The 19,771-nt window shown below is 33.6% G+C and overlaps 3 protein-coding genes across 4 annotated transcripts; 2 read left to right on the top strand and 1 right to left on the bottom strand.

Moving 5' to 3' along the window:
• The first annotated feature begins 1,560 nt into the window (after nt 1-1,560).
• Nucleotides 1,561-4,900, top strand: LOC141668202 (uncharacterized). Of its 2 annotated transcripts, none has more exons than XM_074474974.1 (3): nt 1,561-1,940; nt 2,624-2,871; nt 3,029-4,900. In XM_074474974.1, the coding sequence occupies exons 2-3, from the start codon at nt 2,631-2,633 to the stop codon at nt 4,495-4,497; spliced, it is 1,710 nt and encodes a 569-aa protein (XP_074331075.1). In that variant the 5' UTR covers nt 1,561-1,940; nt 2,624-2,630; the 3' UTR covers nt 4,498-4,900. The 2 variants fall into 2 exon arrangements, with proteins under 2 accessions (XP_074331075.1, XP_074331076.1); XM_074474975.1 differs by having other exon boundaries at nt 2,613-2,871.
• Nucleotides 4,901-6,083: 1,183 nt separating this feature from the next.
• On the bottom strand, nt 6,084-10,460 carry LOC141666739 (putative inactive purple acid phosphatase 2). Its single transcript, XM_074472905.1, has 2 exons — nt 9,646-10,460; nt 6,084-7,715 (listed from the first exon to the last, which is right to left on the bottom strand). Exons 1-2 carry the CDS (start codon nt 10,333-10,335, stop codon nt 6,450-6,452), a joined length of 1,956 nt encoding a protein of 651 aa, XP_074329006.1. The 5' UTR covers nt 10,336-10,460; the 3' UTR covers nt 6,084-6,449.
• A 5,027-nt stretch (nt 10,461-15,487) lies between these two features.
• Nucleotides 15,488-19,710, top strand: LOC141667848 (uncharacterized). Its single transcript, XM_074474483.1, has 11 exons — nt 15,488-15,794; nt 16,292-16,439; nt 16,534-16,605; nt 16,925-16,996; nt 17,681-17,752; nt 17,845-17,988; nt 18,091-18,171; nt 18,274-18,345; nt 18,467-18,538; nt 19,294-19,365; nt 19,430-19,710. Exons 1-11 carry the CDS (start codon nt 15,701-15,703, stop codon nt 19,518-19,520), a joined length of 990 nt encoding a protein of 329 aa, XP_074330584.1. The 5' UTR covers nt 15,488-15,700; the 3' UTR covers nt 19,521-19,710.
• Nucleotides 19,711-19,771: the final 61 nt, after the last annotated feature.

The following is a 19,771-nucleotide window of genomic DNA, read 5'->3' as shown; positions in this document are numbered from 1 at the left end:
TACACGTGATTTGCAGGCTATTATGTGAACCCGTAGGGGCTAAAGTTTCTCCAATAATCTAAGTAAATTCCTATAATTAAAATATTTGACACACACAATTACCTAAACTAAAAAGATTTCGATTTTCTAAAATATTCTTACACTATTTTTTACAAATAACAAATCTTTTTCCAACTCAAATAACTTGCACAAAAAGATTTCCGGAATATTCTAATTTAAAAATATTTATCTAAACGAATTATTATCTAATTTCAAATAAATAAATAAATAATAAAGTCATGGATTTTACAGGCATGAACTTACTATATGGTGCCAGCCGAATTGGCCAGATCGGCTCGCATTTGTCAGTAGAATGGATAATAACTCATAGATAATTGGGTTATTCGTAAATCTCGGGGCATGTGATTTTCCTATAATTATGAGAAGAATGTAGAGATGACGCGATATTATAGGATAATGTATGAGGTCAGTCGAGATTTACGTGATTAAAACACCATAACCCAACACCATAACCCTAACTTTGTAACTTATTACCTAAGAATTGACACATGAGTTGACACTTGACAAAAAATAAAGAAAATCATATTATTTCTCAGGAAATCATCATAAAAACTCATTTTTCTCTGTCCCAAAACAACACCATTAATTCCCACATCTAAACTCTTAACCAATGTTAAACCAAATTTTCACTTTAACAATATAATTATCATCAGACCATATCATATTAAAATTTTAAATCAACAAATTACAGGTCTTAAAATATTTAGTTTTATAACAATATTATATATTATTTAAAAAATACGTGTATCGCGCGATTTATAATCTCCCATACTGCAATACACGTTGTACATACGGATGATAATATCAACTTATTTCAAAAAAAAATTCTTAAAAATTAAGTTAGTCGAAAAAGGTTCATCTTACCAACTTCTAGCTTTAAGCTATTCTTATAATTATAATTCTAAGTCATTTTTTTGACTTATTACACGAACACATATTTTTCAACCTAATATTAAACATCACTTTATATTGGAGCTTTATTTAATTTTTACATGTATTTTAGTTTTATTAGAAGTTACACATACATTTTCCAATTTTTTAACAAAAAATTAAATTCCAAAGTATAGTAAAATTAATACATGTGAATATTTGTAGCACATTAAAATATAGTAAAACCTCTAAAAATTAATAATATCGGGACCAATAAATTTCATAAATTTACCAAATGACTAATTAATCAAAATTAAGTATTTACTATCTTTATAATGATTGGACCAAAAATTTATATTAAAAACAATAGTTTACAGTGAATTATTATTTAAGAAATTTTACTCTGTGAAATTCAAAACTAGCTTTACCTTGGAACAGAAAAAATAAAAAATTTTAATACAAATTTCATAAATAGATTAATGCTAGGTACAATAATTGATATTAACTTTTTTATTTTTAATTACTTGAAAATAATGCCTTCGTGTGCCAGCTTTCCCCTAAAATTATTGGCACGTGGTTAAATCAAATAACCCGTTTCCTATTCGGATCCTCCTTTGTTTACATAAATACCAACCCGTTTACCATCGACCTTCATAGTCGCGTATCCATCAAAACTCTCTCAATCAAACCCAGATCTATTCTAATTCTTCATCTCAATTTTCAATTCATATACATATTCTTTTTACCCATTCAATTCTCAATCTATCGACCCCTCTTTTGTTTCTTGTCGTCAATTCTATTGAATTCTAGGGTTAGGGTTTTTTCTTTTTCAATTCACGCCTCTCAGACCTTCAAATCTTTCGATTGATTCTGTGTTTGGGATCATTATTTGATTAATTTATATTATACTTGCTTACATCGTTGGAAATTCTATATTTAAACCTCGTTAATTTTAGGGTTTGCGAAGGTGCTGTGTAGCTCTTTCATTTGTTAATTGATTGAGGGGTTCGGTAAGTCTCTTCGTTAATTTTGTTTTTCTATGATTTTTATCAAAAATCCCTTTGGTTTTGGCCTGATTTGAAAAGCTAGGGTTAGGTTTAGCATGCAATTTGGGGATTTTTGTTTTATAGTTTCTAAAATAAAATAATAACACATATAAGCGTAGAAAACGGAGGTAAGGTATTTCCAGGTGTTATTTTATGCAAACAGTGTTACAATAAAATTAAACTAAATTGCCAGTCAAATCTGTCACTGTGAGTTATTTACTGCCTTCCGAAACAATTGCTTTCACGTTGTTACTGGAATTTAACTGCATTGTTTGGCTGTCTTGAATTGTTCTTAGCCCTTAATTGTGAATGGAATTAGAGGCCTGTACTTAATGATGCAATGCATGTAAATGCAATAGTTTCATTTATATATCGGAAGGTTATTCTTGTTTCGTTTAGTTTGTTCTTACTGATCAAGTAAATTTGTTAGTGTTTTAATGAGTTCATACTTCCTATAATGCCAGCATAACTTTCTTTAAGCTCGTAAATATGCCTAACTAAAGTTTTTTGCTGAATAAAACTAGAGTCGGCGGTCTAAAGAGATTTTACTGCTAGGAACTCTTGCATTTATAAAAGTTTGGTTACTTGCAATTAGATTAAACAAAAAAGTTAACGCTATTATATATTTAATATGAGTTATTTTGCAGGCCAAAAATGGGACTTAAACGCGCTTTTGATGAGGAGGGTTTACATGAATTGTCCTTCAAGCACCCCAAACAGCTCGACTTTAATGAGCAGGCAACTTCACTTCCAGAAATTAATGATTCTTATGGAGCATCTCAGAAAACGACTTCACTTCCTGAAATTAATGATTCTTATGGAGCATCTCAGAAAACAACTTCATTTCCTGAAATTAATCCTTCTTACAGAGCTTTTCAGAAAACTAATACTGCAGGTAAACTCTAGTTTTAACGATATACGGTTCTTAGGTCAGATATAGAATGGAGCATTTTAAGGTCCATGGAACAAATGATATATTTAGGACACTTCTTCCTGTCTGATCTCTTCCCTTTCCTTTATTATGACCATGACATTATTTTTCTATGAAATAGGCGGTGCTGTTGGACAGTTTTGTGATTCTCTGTCCAAAGATGACAGTAGTAATGCTGCCTCAAAATTTAATGGCACGCCAATTTCTTCTGGGATCAGCGGTAATAGGGAGGAGGATATATGGTCCCGGACAATGTCATATTCATGTGTTAACCCAGAATTATTTGAGTTCACCTTCCCAAGGCGCAAGCTTATTCAATTTGAGGATCCATACTCATCTCGGTTGAATTCTTCTCCCACAAAAGAAGTTCCTATTGGACCAGACCATCAAGCTGATATTCCAGAATGGGACTCAACGGTTAATAAAAAACATTCCACCGATTTTATTAATGGTAATGTCAATTACACCGGAGAACTTATTACCGGGTCTTGTGTCATTCCTATGCCTGAATTTGAATTGTCAGATGTTGGCAAGGCTATAGATAGAAAAATTGACTGCAACTGTTTGGATGCTGACTCCATGAGATGTGTGAAGCAGCATGTGAAAGAGGCAAGAGAAGATTTGAAAGAAAATATTGGTTTCGGGAAATTTGTAGGTTTGGGGTTTCTTGAGATGGGAGAGGAGGTAGCCTACAGATGGACTGAAGAAGAAGAACAATTGTTTCATGAGGTTGTTTACTTCAATCCCGTGTCACATGGGAAGAATTTCTGGGTGCATCTATCAACAACGTTTCCTTCTCGAAGTAAAGAGGAACTTGTCAGTTATTATTTCAATGTCTTTATACTTCGAAAGCGGGCTGCTCAGAATAGATCAAGCCGGTTGGAGACTGACAGTGATGATGATGAGTGGAAGGAAATTGGAGGATCTTTTGGGATGATAGGAGAAGATGAAAGATCAGCTTCAATGTCTTTTATTAATCAAAACGTGCTGGTTGATCATGGAGATGATTCCCAACATGAATATGACGATGACGATGATGATGACAGCAGCAGTGATGACAATGATGATGATAATGATAATGGTGATGAACATGATATTGACGACAACAATGATGGTGATTTGCAAGTTGGTAAGGTGGATGCTACTGAAATTATTGAGAGAGAATCTCACCCACGGAAGGGGGATGATGAAGATTCAGCTGATCACAGGTTTAACCACATGCCTCATCATTTGGCTAAATCTCTTGGAAGCTTGAAGGAGTTGCTAGATGTTGAGGAGAATTCATGTACATCCTTCGAGTTGCAACCCTGCGTGAATGGCTCTCATCATCCGATCTATGAGAGGGGAGCTTTCCAGGAGACCGAGGTCAATGGTGCTTGTGAAAAATTATCAGATGTGAAAGGTGACGGGTCTACTGATAAGCTTGGATGTCATTATTCATTCGACTCCTGTGACTCCGAGGTTTGGGATGTAACATATCCAGTTGGTTCCATGGAAGCTGTTGATCTGCTACCCACATGCAATATGATGGAAGAAATATTCGGACCATGCAATTGGAACAAGTCTAACAATGACAAGTGGCTTCCATAAATTATCTGGCATGCAAACTTAACTTGCTTACTCTTTTCTTCGCCCCCTGCGTTTTCACTAGAGTGATGGCTAAAACCTGCACTTTAGTGGAGGGAAAACTGTGAATGCCTTGAGTTGTCTTGAAGAAGATAAGGACCAGGTGTCTAATTTTCCTGAAATGTATATTCAATCTTTCTCTGAATTTAGTGGATTAATTAGGTGCAAGATAATACTTCCAATTAGAGTACAAAAATAGTTATGTTTCTCATGTAACATTAGCAACCATAGCGGATTGGGAGGTGTTTTTTTGCTCTTTTTTCTTCATATCCTTCTTTTCTCTGCTACATTTATTACAACTTTCCCCTTGTAAACAAAGTCAATTTTTAAGTAAATGATATGTGGGGAAGATGAGTGTTTGACTTGATTTTCCACAACTGTTTAGCAACAAAATTTTAGGAAAAATACTATTAAGAAGTCTTTGATCTGGTTTTTCTTCAAAAAATTAAATTTCATGTCAGTGCTTTTTTCAGATTTCGTATATTTGGCTGTATTTATAATTTTAATTTTAATACTTTCTAAATCATGAGGAAGCTTTTTCTTTTATGGCCGTGTTTCGGTCTAATGACTCGAAAACACGAGGCATTGGTGAAGGCATTGCTTTTTCTTTTATAATCAACAAAAGGTGTTTGGATTTATGATCTGTCTGATAGTGATGTTGAAAATTAAAAGTGTGAGAAAAAATGTTGGTGAAAAAAACGATGTTATGACTGTTTGGTATTTTTTTTTAATTTATACATATTTTGAGATATAATATATAAAAATAATGTTTTTGAAAAAGTTTGATGGTGAAACTGGTGGATACTTCTTACCAAAGCTGAAAACAACTTTTTCTCCAAAAGCACGGGGGACATGCTTTTGCTAACAACAATTTTTAGACAAAAAACGTTTTTCCGGACAGCAGCTTTTAAAATTTACTAAACACCTTTCTGACAGCACAGCTTGTTTTTCAGCAAAAAAGCTGTTATAGCTGTCTGCGGGTAATTAATAAAGAGGGGAGGGGATTGAAGTTCATGTGACAAAAAGAGCAGAGAACTTTGATTAATCAAGAAAGCAGCATGATCAAGAATCATCACATTCACCAGTATATTCAAGAAGAATTTAAGTGCACCGGTAAAAAATTTCACCTTGCATATACTAGAAATCTTTGAAACTCCCCCCCCCCTCCTCTTCCATGCTGGTAACTTGCTCAATTAATATTGTATTTGTACACATCAGAACTTGTATATACCATATATAGAAGATATATTTCTACATATACTAATATTACATTTGCTAACAACTTGGCGAAAAGATTTACAAACACACTCGATAATGATGCTTATGAAGAGACTCACGAGGAGGCATCCGAGCTGTTTGCAAGACCGGTACTGAAAACAATTTCTTGAGCTTAAACTATACCTGAGTTCAATAGTTTCTTAACAAATCAAACTTGAGCAAGTCAAAACTCAGCTCGGCTGCAGCCCTATCAAAAGGGTTAGAATTCTGAAAGCGTCTATCATCACAGTCACAGTCAGAAAAGATTTTGACACCAATTGATCTCATTATCATTACTTCGAAAAAAATTACTTTTATTCACAAGGTACAAGGCTATTCACATCTTACACCAGTAAACAAAACCTCAATTGCAAGCATATAATAAATGACAAAAAGAGCCAGTACCCAATAGTATATACTATTAACATACAAAAGTTGTGAATGTATATGACCAAAACTATGGTATATATCTGAAAAAATATATGGAATTCTAGCTCCATCTTCCTCAGGTTTAACTGTTCCATCCGGATTTAAATTTGCAACAATAAGTTTGTTATCTACATATCATACTGGACCACCTTTACGTCTATTTGCTGGAAAGCTACCTAGATTTCAGGTTTCTTCTTAACCTTCAGTGGGATTCATATAGTACCAGGATTTCATGTTTCTTCACTCCTCACTGGGGTCCATTTATTACCCAAGGCAGCTTTTCTTCGACCATGTAACATGAACCCGATAACGTAACCTATAAAAGCCCCAAGAACAAGTATACCAACACCCTTAATATACAACGACAATGAAGAATGTTTCTCAACACTTGCTTTAACACTATCATCATCTACATTACCATCTAGAACTTGACCAGAAGCAAGAATCTCGACCATATCATGTACCTCTCCATCATGATTTCCCACATAAGAGAGGGTGAGCTTTTCTTTTGTAGCAAAAAGTCTAGTGTACCCAAACTCACCCCCGCGGTACATGGATCGCTTGGGTTGTGGGAAAACCGGGTCTGTGGGATGATCTGCTCTGGGTTCCCAGATTGATTGCCAGTCTTGACCTGCCATGCCAATCACAACGTGAACAGGAAATGCTTCCCAAGATTTTCCTTGATACCCCAAGCTACCACAAGTATAGTTTTTCAGGGGACAAAATCTCTCGTACCTATGGACATGTCCCCAGAATGCAAGTGTCACCTTGTTTTCCACAAATAGAGGTTCAAGGTGCTCAAGCATCTTCTTGACTAGGGGTAATTCTCTATCCTCATTGCTTGTTGTGTACATTGGTCTGTGCCCTTGGACAACCACAAAAGGGAACTTGTCTCGGTCAACGGATTGTAAATCATGTTTAATAAAATTATGCTGTTTACTCCCCTGGAGGAAATTGGTTTCTGTTGAAATATAAAGGAAGTGCACGACGCCAACATTAAATGAGTAATATAGATTTCGAGTAGCAGGAGCATTAGTTGCTGCTAGTTCAGAAGAGTTTCCCGGCATATTAAACCTGAGACTGTAAGGAACCCCACATTCGCCACCCCCATCCTTTCCGTAAACTGAGTAAGACCAATCAGGTTTCCAAGGCTGTAATGGCCAATCATACTCGTGATTGCCAATGCAGACATGGTACGGGAGCTTGGAAGCAACATTCTCAATCTGATTGAAAAAGGTATCCCACACCCATGAGAACCCTCTTGCATAGCTTATATCTCCGATATGTGAGATTATGGCAGGCTTGTCTCCAAGAGCATCGATATCACGGCTGATCCACTTTATCGTTGATAAGCTTTCTTGTTGTGTACGGTAAAATGTAGAGTATGGTGTCGCAGTACCCATGTCGCCAAATAAGAAAGCTACTGTTTCACTCGAGTTCCCATTGTGTGAAACAAAGCTATAAGAAATGCTCCAACCACCAGAGTCGCTTCCCACCTGTCATACAAACATAAGCATTAATTTGAGTGCGACAATGACATTCATAACTAAACAATAGACTACTACGTCTACTTAAAAGTTAAAATTGCGAAGCTAGAATAAAACAAGAAAGTTGTTTAATAGCATATACATGAAACTGGAGAAAACCAATTATCTCGAAGAAAGCTTTACTATAGTATAAAATAGAATTAAGTAGCAGCTTTATCACTTTTTACAGCCAACTAGCTGAGCACCAAAAAAATGTTACCATCATATGAGTTGGCATGGTTAAGTGGGGTACAGCCCCAACCCAATTTAATCTCTCCAAGCTATAAACAGGATGGACCCAATATGACCACAAACCATCTTCTGTGGATAAAAAATATTGCATTAAGGATCAAACTGAGACCATACAAAGGGGTAAGTCTTAACCACTAAACTACGTTGATAATTACACATATAATTGTAACTATAATATAAAAATGTTACTTGAGTATTTTTAAATTGTCTTTATTTATCACTGAAGTTATAACTTTTACAATCCAAAAAAAAACTTAGGTAATATAAATATCAAATATAAATACCTTTTTTGAAGATAAAACTGTATAATGACTTCATGACTTGATATATATAATGATTTATTTATGTGGTTTTGACAACTAGTTGTAGTTCTATAATAAGTCAAGTCCTAAATAATATGTAAAATGGAGGAGCTGGCAACAATGGCTAGGTAAAGCTGGAAAGCAGTTATATAGGATCTGACTCCTGTTTATTTCACTTCTTTCTTTTAAAGTCTCTCTGGCATTTTTCTGAATATATAATCTCCTAACCGAGGCAGGGAAACGCCCAGAGGTACACATAGAAGGATACAACTTAATCCATTTTTTGTCTAAGCGAAGGATAGTCGAGCAAGAGTTAATCGAGATAGAAAGCTACAAAAGAAAAACGCATAATATAACACATAGTCCGAGTAACAACAGTTAAAGGTCATTTAGTCCCAATCGTCCCCCCCGAGGAATATGTGCATCTAAAAGATCACTACAGGCCCCACCCCGTCTCCACTGGATCTGTTCCCGGGATTACCCTCAAAAAAAGGAACCTTTCCTCTCCCCAGCCATTTCAGGTTAAGAAGATGTGAAAGCGCCGTTCTCTCTATAAGAACGGAACGGTGCGTTCCGAGGTTTTTTCAATCTTTATCATAACTGATCATCATTAATATTTTTATGCAACAGGTAGAAAAACCTAGTGAACACTGCAAGGCACAAGCTTTCTTCATTTTGTAAACTTATCAGAAAGTTATTCTGGTTCAATGATTACTGATTAGACCGCAAGTCATATACATGGATTTTAAAATTTGACGGAAAAAAGGATATCTGATGAAGCTAAATGCTGTAATTGTATACATAAAAGAGAATAGAATAAAAAATATAGTAAAGAAAAATGTTAACTTAATTAACATTCCATTACATCTGATGTAGAATTGTAGCAACATATATATAAACTGCTTTATAGAAGAAAAACATATCAACATATAGGATACATTGATAGCCTCGTAATGGCAAAGCCTACATTCCTCTCGCATGGTCAAAGGTAATGGTTATGCCTTCACACCCCTCCCCGCGTTTTAAAACATAGTGCATTATATAACATAGCTAACAAAATGGTAAAAATATAGCAACATTACATCACTGATAAAACTAATCACAGTTACTAATTACCTAATCAACATTAAGATTTGAAAGAGTTTTCCTAATCCAGTGATTATAAAAAGGTTTAAATCAACCAGCAGACAACTAGCAAACAAGAAAAAGGACAGGCCAACATGTTTGCCACATATACAAAGTATAACTTGCGTCTTGCAGCTTAAGCATAAATAAGTAGGAGATTCATACAACCACACTTACAAACACAAACAAACATATGTACATATAAGATTAAGATTAAATACCTTGTAATAATATCGTGTCCCTTGCTTCAAATCCTTCATAACTCCATCATGTATAAACCCAGGATCTCTCCAACCAATACTATGATTTGCCGGATAATCACACATATGTTCCCTCTCATACCTCACCACATCAGTACCCACAACCCGATCCATCTCATCCTGACCCGACCCGTATTTCACAAAACTCTGTTTACCATCATGGGTCACAAACATGACCCTCATCTCCCCATCCTGACCCGTCAAAGCCAAATGGACCTGTTCGGGGCCCCGACCCGACTCAAAACCCAACTCCTCCGACTCAACCAGCAAATGCTTTGTTCCAGGAATCGGATTATGATCATGATCATGATGTTTCGGGTTAACCTCCGACCCGACCCATCTAAAGACCCGAAACTGGTAGTTGGATCGGAGGTTGACAAGGGGGAAAGTTAAAGAACCCGACCCGGATTGCCATGTGGGTGACTTGGATAAAAAGAAGTAGCCAATATAGTGGTCTGAAGAAGAGTTGGGTGGCGAGTAAATGCCCACCCAATCAAGATTTGAAACCGGGTCGATTCCGGACCATTTTATGGTTACCGGGTCGCCCGATTTGGATAGAGTTTTGGGCGAGAAATAGATGGAGGGTTTGGAGAATGATGATGGAAAGAAGAAGAAGATGTTAAAGAGAGTGAGAACAAAAAATGGACTCATGGGGGCTGTAATAAAATCTTGGTTTAAATTTTGGTGGTGATTTTATTTATGTTTGGACAATTTGGTGGGAGAGGGGTCTTTTGTTACATTGTCGTTGTCCAAATCTAGGGATCTACTTTAAATATTCGTTTGTGTTTTTGAATTTTTTTTTAGAAACAATGAAGGTTGACACAAAAATGTATTATATATATAGTAGAAAACGAACGGAAAAAATATATTATATAAGGGATGATCATCCAATCAGGACACCACCCGCCCAATCTCACATTACATTATAAATTAGAAAAAAGAAATTAATGAAAGAAAAAAAGAAATCATACGAGGGAATCATAAAATCAAATCACAATCTCGCACTATATTATATGATGTGATTTTTATTTCTTGTGATGCGGTTGTGATTTGATTGTTTATTAATCTTACGAGTTCATATTTTGAAAATATGTTTTATTTAAATATATTTGTGAAAATCTCGAAGATTTATTTTAGATTAGAGACAAAATGTTGTTGATATTGAAATTGAACGAAATTTTGTGTTATGTATAACACTTACGAGATTCATTGTATTTATAATTTATAAGAAGGTTATCAACATCAAATCAATGTATATTTTTTGAAAAATTAAACAGAAATTTAAAACCATTTTTTGAAAAAAGCAGATGAAGTTTTTAATATAATTGCAAATAAGCAGGGTATGTGCGAGCTGAGCCGAGTTTAATTTTTTTGTTGAAACAATCCAAGCTGAGTTTAATAATCGAACGAAAAATGATATTCAATATCGTCTTGTTAATAAACGAACTGAATACGAATTTGCTCACGAGCAATCAAGCTGAGCCAAACTCGAGTCGACAAAGTTTAATAACCAAACAAAAATTGATGTTTAAGATAGGTTTGTTTAAAAACGAGTCGAACACAAGTTTGCTTACAAACAATTTGAGTGGAGTTCGAACATAATCAAGTTTTTACTTGACCAACCTAAGTATAATTTATTTTTACAAGTTAAATAAATATGCGGTACTATTTTTTTAATCTTATAATGATATATTCACTCACTCTTTACACTTATTTCTTAATTTATATCAGTATTTTATTTTATTTTAATTCGAGTTTTAGGAACATGACTAATATTTTTTAAAATAATTAAAATATTCATAAATTTAGAAATGTATATTACTTTTAAAATTATCGATGCCAAAATTTTATTATGTTTCGTGTTTACTTCAATTCAGTTTTTATAAATTGTTAGTAATTTAATGGTGTTTAAAAAAATGTGAATAATTGGAGACGAATATTAGATCATGATAGCGATGTTGATAGTTTCTGTGTGAAAAAACTAAGTGTTTATTCAAGAAATATAAACAAAATTTCTAAACTAATTAAATTATTAATAAATGACAATAAAAATGTATCAATAAAAATATGTAAGTGATTAGTAATATTGTAATTAGGTCTGGCAATTCGTTCGTGTCGTATACTTTCGTGTCGTGTATTTTCGTGTTTCGTGTACTTGAATGCCAAACACAAAACCGACATGTTTAGCGTTCGTGTATATTCGTGTTCTTGTATTTTCGTTTCGTGTTGTTTCGTGTCGTGTATGTCGTGTTAATTGAATATTAATATATATTAAATGTAATATTAATATAAATTAAAATATAAGATTTTTAGGTAAAAAAATATAAAATATATATTTAGATCTCAATTCAATACAATATAATGAAATTAAATAATATTTAAAAAATAAATATGCATATATTTATTATAATTCTACATATATTTATAAAAAAATATTAAAATTTAATTATAATATTTATTTATATCGTATACTTCGTGCCGTGTCGTGTACTTGAAGGTTAAACACAAAACCGACACTAAATCTCGACCATGTACTTTCGTGTTCGTGTATTTTCGTGTCCGTGTATTTTCGTGTCGTTTACTTAAAATGCTAACACAAAAACTAAATTTTCGTATCGTGTCCAAAATTGCCGGGTTACAATTTGTAATATATATATATATAAACTTTATCGGAGTCAGGTTGATAAAGACGAGTTCGAGTTAAAGGAACATAACAGATAAAAATATGATTAAACAATATAACTTTAATAGAAAAGTTTTTTTACCGAATGCCAGTTAAATTTATAAATCTTATCGAAAATCCAAATCCAATTAGTATGCAGTTTTCATTTCAAATTCCTAATCCAATTAGTATTGGTAAACGTTTGCGTAAAACATCCAAAATCCAGTACATAATAAATGCAACCCCCTCCGTTTCACATGAGTCCTGTCCATGTTATAATTCCTCACCGCCACAACTCGAAACAAAAAAAAAAAAGGTACTAATATTATCTATTCACTTGCTAGCTTTCTGCTTTCCTACAAATTTACTCTCGCTTTCATCTTTCTCCTCCTCCTAATTCTCTCCCCAAAAAATATCAAAAACCCTAGGCTATCTAGCTATGAAGAGCAGTTCCAGCTGTTGCTCGAACGTTCTTATGCGACTCATTTTCTTATTAATCCTCTTGATCAGTAGTGTTACTTCAAATCCCCAGTCCTCAGAGGAAGCAGCAGTACTAGTTACGAGTTATCGCAGGCTTCGTGGCGGTGGCAGCAGCAACACAATTTTCACTATAAGTCCACCGGTGTCACGCTTTCATCGAAAAAGAATGCACTATCCTCCACCACCGCTAATTGATGAAGGCGATGAGATTGATCCAAGATATGGTGTTGCAAAAAGACTAGTCCCCAGTGGCCCTAATCCACTCCACAATTGAAGCAACCAACGCATTTGTGACGGTCGCTTATAGCCCCTTTTTTCTTGTTTAGGGAGTATTGCACCAGAAATTGTGTGGCCACGGAATATATACATATCTATGAATGATAAAAACCAAAAAAAAAGACAGACAACAGTACTGAAACACAAATAGAGCGAGGGAGCTATGATGACATGAGCAGAGAAACTCAAGGGCGCGGTGTACTAAAATGCGCAATATGGGAAAGGTTATAAATGGTGGCCAACTGGCCATAGTCAATTGTAGTGCGTAGTATTGATTTGTGGTGTTGGTGAGAAGCACCTAGTATATATCCATGTAATTTGGATTTCATATAAGATCGATTAGAGGCTAGGGTTTAAATATATGGACTTATTCGCATATATAAGATTAGTTTGTTTGTAAACTACAGAGGATGATTGATTAGTTTAATTTTCAGTGAGATTAGGCTAAATCAAACACCCTCTAGGGTCTGTCCTTTTCAACAAGTTCTTGTAAGTGGTTTCATGTGGATAGATATATAATTCTTATATCAGATGTTTCGTCTTTAATTTATATATTTTATATGTAAATGGCAAAGAGAGATTTATGTTTGTTTTTTGGTAAGCAAATTTGCTGAGAAATTATGAATTCATTAGTGATGTCATGCTGCATTGATATTTAAGTTAATGCTGAAATTGGTTTTGATTTTTATTGCAAGGATGACATGATGGCAGTTGTGAATTTATTGATGCCCAGGAATCTCATGACTCATGACTGCTTGCATGCATTACGCGGGAGCAATTTATATTGCTTTGAATCCTTTCTATAATGGGCCTTCTCTCTTTTCTTTTCCACCACTCTAATTCAATGCCCCTCTCCTATTCTTACAGCAAAGAAGATTTATTAGACTATTCGTGAACTTGTCTATCACAGATATTAAGAGCGGGTTTCAAAACTTACATTTCATTTTAAATGAGCGATTTCATATAACATTATTTAAGTTAACATTTCAAATTCTCATCTTTATACTACTCCCTCCGTCCCAATTTATCTATCTTATTTGACTTTTGATGATCAAATTGACTCAACTTTGACCGTAAATAAAAACTCATTTTTTCATTATTTAAAAAAAATTAAAATATACATATAAAAGTAGATTAAACATACTTTCTAATGATGTAAATTTTATAAATATTTTCGATATTATACTATGTGAAATTTTCGGTCAAAGTTGGGTCAATTTGATTATAAAAAATCAAACAAGACTGATGAATTGGTACGAAGGGAATAATATTTAAATGTCCTGAATTTCAAATGAAATCCAAATTCAAACTCCCAAACAATTTATTTGATGATTTCAAATAAAATTAAATTTTCCAAACGGGTCATAAGTGTATTTAAGGTATGTTCACAATGTACCTCCTTTGAAATTATTTTCACTAAATTGTTGCTATGTTCATGAAAGTATGGATATATGATTTATTTGGGTTGATTAAAATATAAGACTTAATTATTTATCATTTTAGTTCAAATATGGCAGAAAAACAATTTCAAAAATGTTAAAAAAAGCATACATTCCCTAAGATTTGTGGTTCGGCAAAAATATATTAAAAATAAAAATCAACTTAGAGCCTGTAAAAAATTCACATGTTTTCATAATAAATTTTATCTGATTTTCTTTCCTTAGAATTTGGTTTAGACGAATAAAAAATTGTTTAACCTTAATTTTTCAAAAAATTAGGAATATATTTTTGACATTCTTCAAATTTCAAATACCTTCTTCTAATATGCTCTTGTGTGTTCCCAAACTAGAAAAATAATAGAAAATAATTAATTTTTCCCTTCTCTCCCAATTTTTTCAAAAGTGAAAAAAATTAAGTTAAATATACAAAGAATTTCTTTCCTAATAAACATATATTTTAAAACAAGTCTTGTAAATATATTTCTCATTTTTTTCTTTTCAAACTATATTAATGGAACACAGTATTAAAAAAAATCAAGGTAATCATCGTGTGAATAACTCTACGAGTTAAAGTATTGTCTCAAAATTATCACCAATTATTTTATTTTATATACTATTCACTAAGATGAAATTTCACGTAAACCGTGCTCTTAACAGGGCTGAGTACATATATGATTTACACAGGAAAAAACGACAAAAATAATCATTTCTTTAAAAAATTAATCAAAATAATCATTCTAAAAAAATGACATTTTTTAGCTGATTGAATACTACACTATTAATTGAGAATCTCAATTTGTATAAAATACTCCGGTGACAGTTGGTTACTTGTTCCGTAAAACTTGGCCCAACATCAAGAAAGCCCAAACTAAAGTGGGAGCGAGTAAGTGAGTTCATCAATTAACTAAAAATCTATCCAGCACTGCAGGAAAGGACAGTAGATCTATAAAATTAAAAACCAAAACGATACAGAAAGTGGTAAAGTTAATAAATTCACCGACGCGGGAGATCTATAAACTCCCCCATAGTTGACAATTCTGGCTTCAAATCGAAACGAACCTAACTTCATTTTTTAATATCCCCACTCAATTCATTTTCAGTCACAAATAAACACTCTGCAAATTGCAAACAAAAACGAGTGATTTGTAATTTGTGTTCGATGATGAGGCTTAATTATTCAACACCATTTCACTTGATTCTTCTGCTCTCTTTACTTTCAATTGCTGTTCACTGCAAAACCATCAAACGTGATGGTAATTTACTCTCCTCCCCCCCCTTTCGATTCGATCTGTTTATACTGCTCTTTTTTTACTTTACACTGCCTCAATTTTGTTATCTCATCGTTATTGTGTGTTCTGCTGTTTGTTTTTTTGTATGTTTAGCTATTCCGCTACAAATCTAATGATCCAGGGTATAACTTAGTTTATTACTTGTCGCGTAAATTAAATTAAAAGTAATACAAATTGCGTGATTGTTATTTGGAGGCCTAAGACTTGCTTTGCTTTTATTTACATTTGTTTTTTCCTGCTTTTAAAGAGAGGGTACCGATTTAATTTTTGTTATGTTATAAATATTTTTATTGAGTTGCGTAGAATTTACTTGATCTACTTGTAGTTAACCACTGGTCTGTATCATGTGAATCAATTAGTCATCATTTTTTAGAATTGTTCATAGCATGTGGTTTAATTACGTAATTGAGGTTTTATAAGCTTTTCTTATGTGTTTTATTATGTATCGTTTGTATGTGCAGTGAAGGCTCTTAATGAGATTAAAGCATCTCTTGGGTGGAGGGTGGTGTATTCTTGGGTTGGAGATGATCCTTGCGGGGATGGGGGTTTGCCTCCTTGGTCCGGGGTCACTTGTACTACTCAGGGCGATTATCGAGTAGTTACTGCATTGTGAGTTCAATTTTACTTAAAAGCAAGCCCATGAATGAATATGTATGGCTTTATGCCATGAAGAGATGTTTATGTTGAGTTTGTTCAATTGTAGGGAAGTTTATGCAGTATCTATTGTCGGACCTTTTCCTACTGCTGTGACCAATTTGCTGGATCTTACGAGGCTGTAAGTGTACCACTTTATTATTCTTGTTATTCATTCTGGTGCTGAGTTCTTCCTTTAGTTTATATACTCCTTTTGTTTCTGAAAAGTCTTTTATTATATTTAATCCTAATTTTGTAATTTTGTGACTGGTAAGTACTAATTTTGTCATAGTGTCACCAACATGAAGAGAAATTAAAACTCAAATACAGTGAAATTTAGAATTATTATCTTTTATCTTTTGTAAGCTTGTTTTTAAATACAAGTAATTTCAGTAGTGTCTAGCAAATATTTAATCAACATTCTTAAACCTCTATTTTAATCACTTATATGAAACTTGCAGGGATTTGCACAACAACAAGTTGACAGGACCAATTCCACCTCAAATCGGGCGGTTGAGGCACCTTAAAATACTGTAATATCCGCGCTCAGAGCTATTGATATATTTATATGTCTATTACATTTTTATAGACGTTCATATGATTCATTAGTAGCTTTTTAAAAAAAATAAGTTAAAATATCCCAACTGTTAGTAACGTAAAAGTTGCTTTTACTCTTGTATTATAATAGAGTTGGTCTCTAGAAGCTGTTAATGTAGGCACCGGCTATTGTAGATTCTTCTTTGATGTTTTAACATTATTCGGGATTAGCTGGGAAGAACATTGATTTCCTGTGAATATGTATCATGCCAACTCATACTTCGCATGTTTTTGATCTATGCACTCAGTTTTATATTCCTTTTTGCCCATGCCTCTAGGTAGGAGAAACTAGCTAGAGCTTAAAAATTGATGCACTCAGTCTTTCTAATAGATATATTTCAGCATGCGTGTTGCAATCTACTATAACAGATTGAATACTAAGTGATACATGAATGGATAATAAACAAAACATATGATCCTATATTCCTATGTTATTTAGTAGATTGCACTTTTTGTTTGTCAAGATATTTAATTTTAAAACCCTAAAAGTGGGGTTATCGATAAACATATGTAAACACATTTAGACATATCTTTAAGTGTCCTTCAATAAAAAGACGACAATGTTCGAATCGTCATTGTTTTTTCTCGTAATTTTGTACTTATTACCTCTTTGTTCCCAGTAATTTGAGATGGAATAAGCTTCAAGATGTCATTCCTTCTGAAATAGGCGAATTGAAGAGTCTAACGCATCTGTAAGTAACTTCAGCATCTTGTGGTTATCGAGTTATGTTCGGGAAAGGTTTATATATATTGTGTGTATTAATTGGCATGTAAACCCTTGCAGCTACCTGAGTTTTAATAGTTTTAAGGGGGAAATCCCTAGGGAGCTTGCGAATCTTCCTGATCTGCAGTACCTACATCTACATGAAAATCGTTTAATAGGGCGGATTCCACCAGAGCTGGGCACTTTACAAAAATTGCGACACTTGTAATAATCTGTGTTTTCTGATCAACTGTATCAAATTTTTAGGTTAAAATGTTCATTTATAAATGTTGTCACAATCGATCTATTTTGACTTCATGTTTCCAGGGATGTTGGTAACAATCATTTGGTAGGCACTATAAGGGAGCTCATACGTATTGAGGGTTGTTTTCCAGTTCTACGAAATCTGTGAGTCACCCAGTTGATGATTTTATATTTTACCTGGCCAACATAACTTTCTTTGTTGCTAATCGAAAAGCTTGTGTTTTCTCCTTCAACTCAAATGTGCAGTTATTTAAACAACAATTATCTTACTGGAGGAATGCCAGCACAGATTGCGAATTTAACAAATTTGGAAATTTTGTAAGTAAACGCATATAAGAGAACAGTTGTCCGTACGATGTAATTGCTGCTGAATATGAGTTAGCAGCTGTTTATGTTTTTAGTGTAATTTTATTCACTATGTTGGATTTGATGGCTACAGCTATTTATCTTTCAACAAAATGTCTGGAATTATTCCACCTGGACTTGCTCATATTCCGAGATTGACATACTTGTAAGTGTTTCTAAGTTTTTCAGTAATTTACAGATTAGGAAATGGCATAAATCTCAAGTTGATATTTGCAGTTCTGATTGTATATGAATAATTTAATTGGCTGACCTTGATAATAGTAGTGAATAATTAGAGATCAAGTAAGGCTTAACAGTCAAGCATGTTAATTTAGAGATTCCAAATTATATCTATTCTAAACAGATATAGCTAATTAAATTTCCATGTGTGTTCTTTGCCACACAATGCGTATTCTGACATTTCAGTATGTTGGATAAACAAATTTCTTCTATGATTGCATTATTATCTTCAGTCTTAATTTTTTGTTATATATGAAAATATTATCAAGCTCTGATTGTCTGCTTACTAGTGTCACCGAAGTCGATGCAGTTGAATATTAATAAATAAGCAGCACAAACAAAAAATTCAATTGCTTTTCCCTTTAACCTTGCTCCTAAGTTCATGACTTCTCTCTTATGTGTGTGATTATGTCATGAAAGGCAGCTTTTATTCGTTGAGATCAAACTTGAACTCACATTGGAGTAATTCTTTCTTACATATAATTTATTATTTTTGTAAGTATCCAAGGGGCCGGGGATGAGGAATTGAAGCCATGACCTTTGTCATGGTGGAGACCTTGACCACTAGGTTAAAGCCTTAACATCCACTGCAGCAATTTTACTTTCGAAGTTGTGAGTTGTGACTAAAAAGCAAAGATATGCTTCAATATACTCTAAAGTTTCCGTTACCTGAAAATTTAGGTACCTGGATCACAACCAGTTCAGCGGAAGGCTTCCTGATGCCTTTTATAAGCACCCATTCCTCAAAGAATTGTAAGTTTCGCCCTTCATTTACTTCCAGTGAACTCAATCTGTTGCTAACTGATCATCACTACAGGTACATCGAAGGAAATGCATTCCGGCCTGGAGTGAACCCAATCGGGGTTCACCAAGTCCTTGAAGTTTCTGATTCTGATTTCCTGTTCTAGTCACCATATGAACCTAACATGTAATTCTTGTAAAAGCCCAATAAGGCCAATATAAAGATCAATTTTGTTCTTGTAGTTCCACGTAAGCCCCAAATCAAGTTATTGGTGGTGTTGCCAAAGCTCCACAGGAGTAGAGGTTGTAATTGTATGAAATTCTACCAAGTTCAAATGAAAATTTTCTTTAAGCTGCTGCACGGATATTATTTTACGATCAGAGCTATTTAACTTGTTGATCCTTCTACCTGAATTTG

Source organism: Apium graveolens, chromosome 6 (genome assembly GCF_009905375.1).
Source record: "Apium graveolens cultivar Ventura chromosome 6, ASM990537v1, whole genome shotgun sequence".
In the NCBI taxonomy this organism is placed as follows: Eukaryota; Viridiplantae; Streptophyta; class Magnoliopsida; order Apiales; family Apiaceae; genus Apium; species Apium graveolens.
The sequence above is the reverse complement of the archived record's forward strand: the minus strand, read 5'-3'. Positions and strand labels throughout refer to the sequence as shown.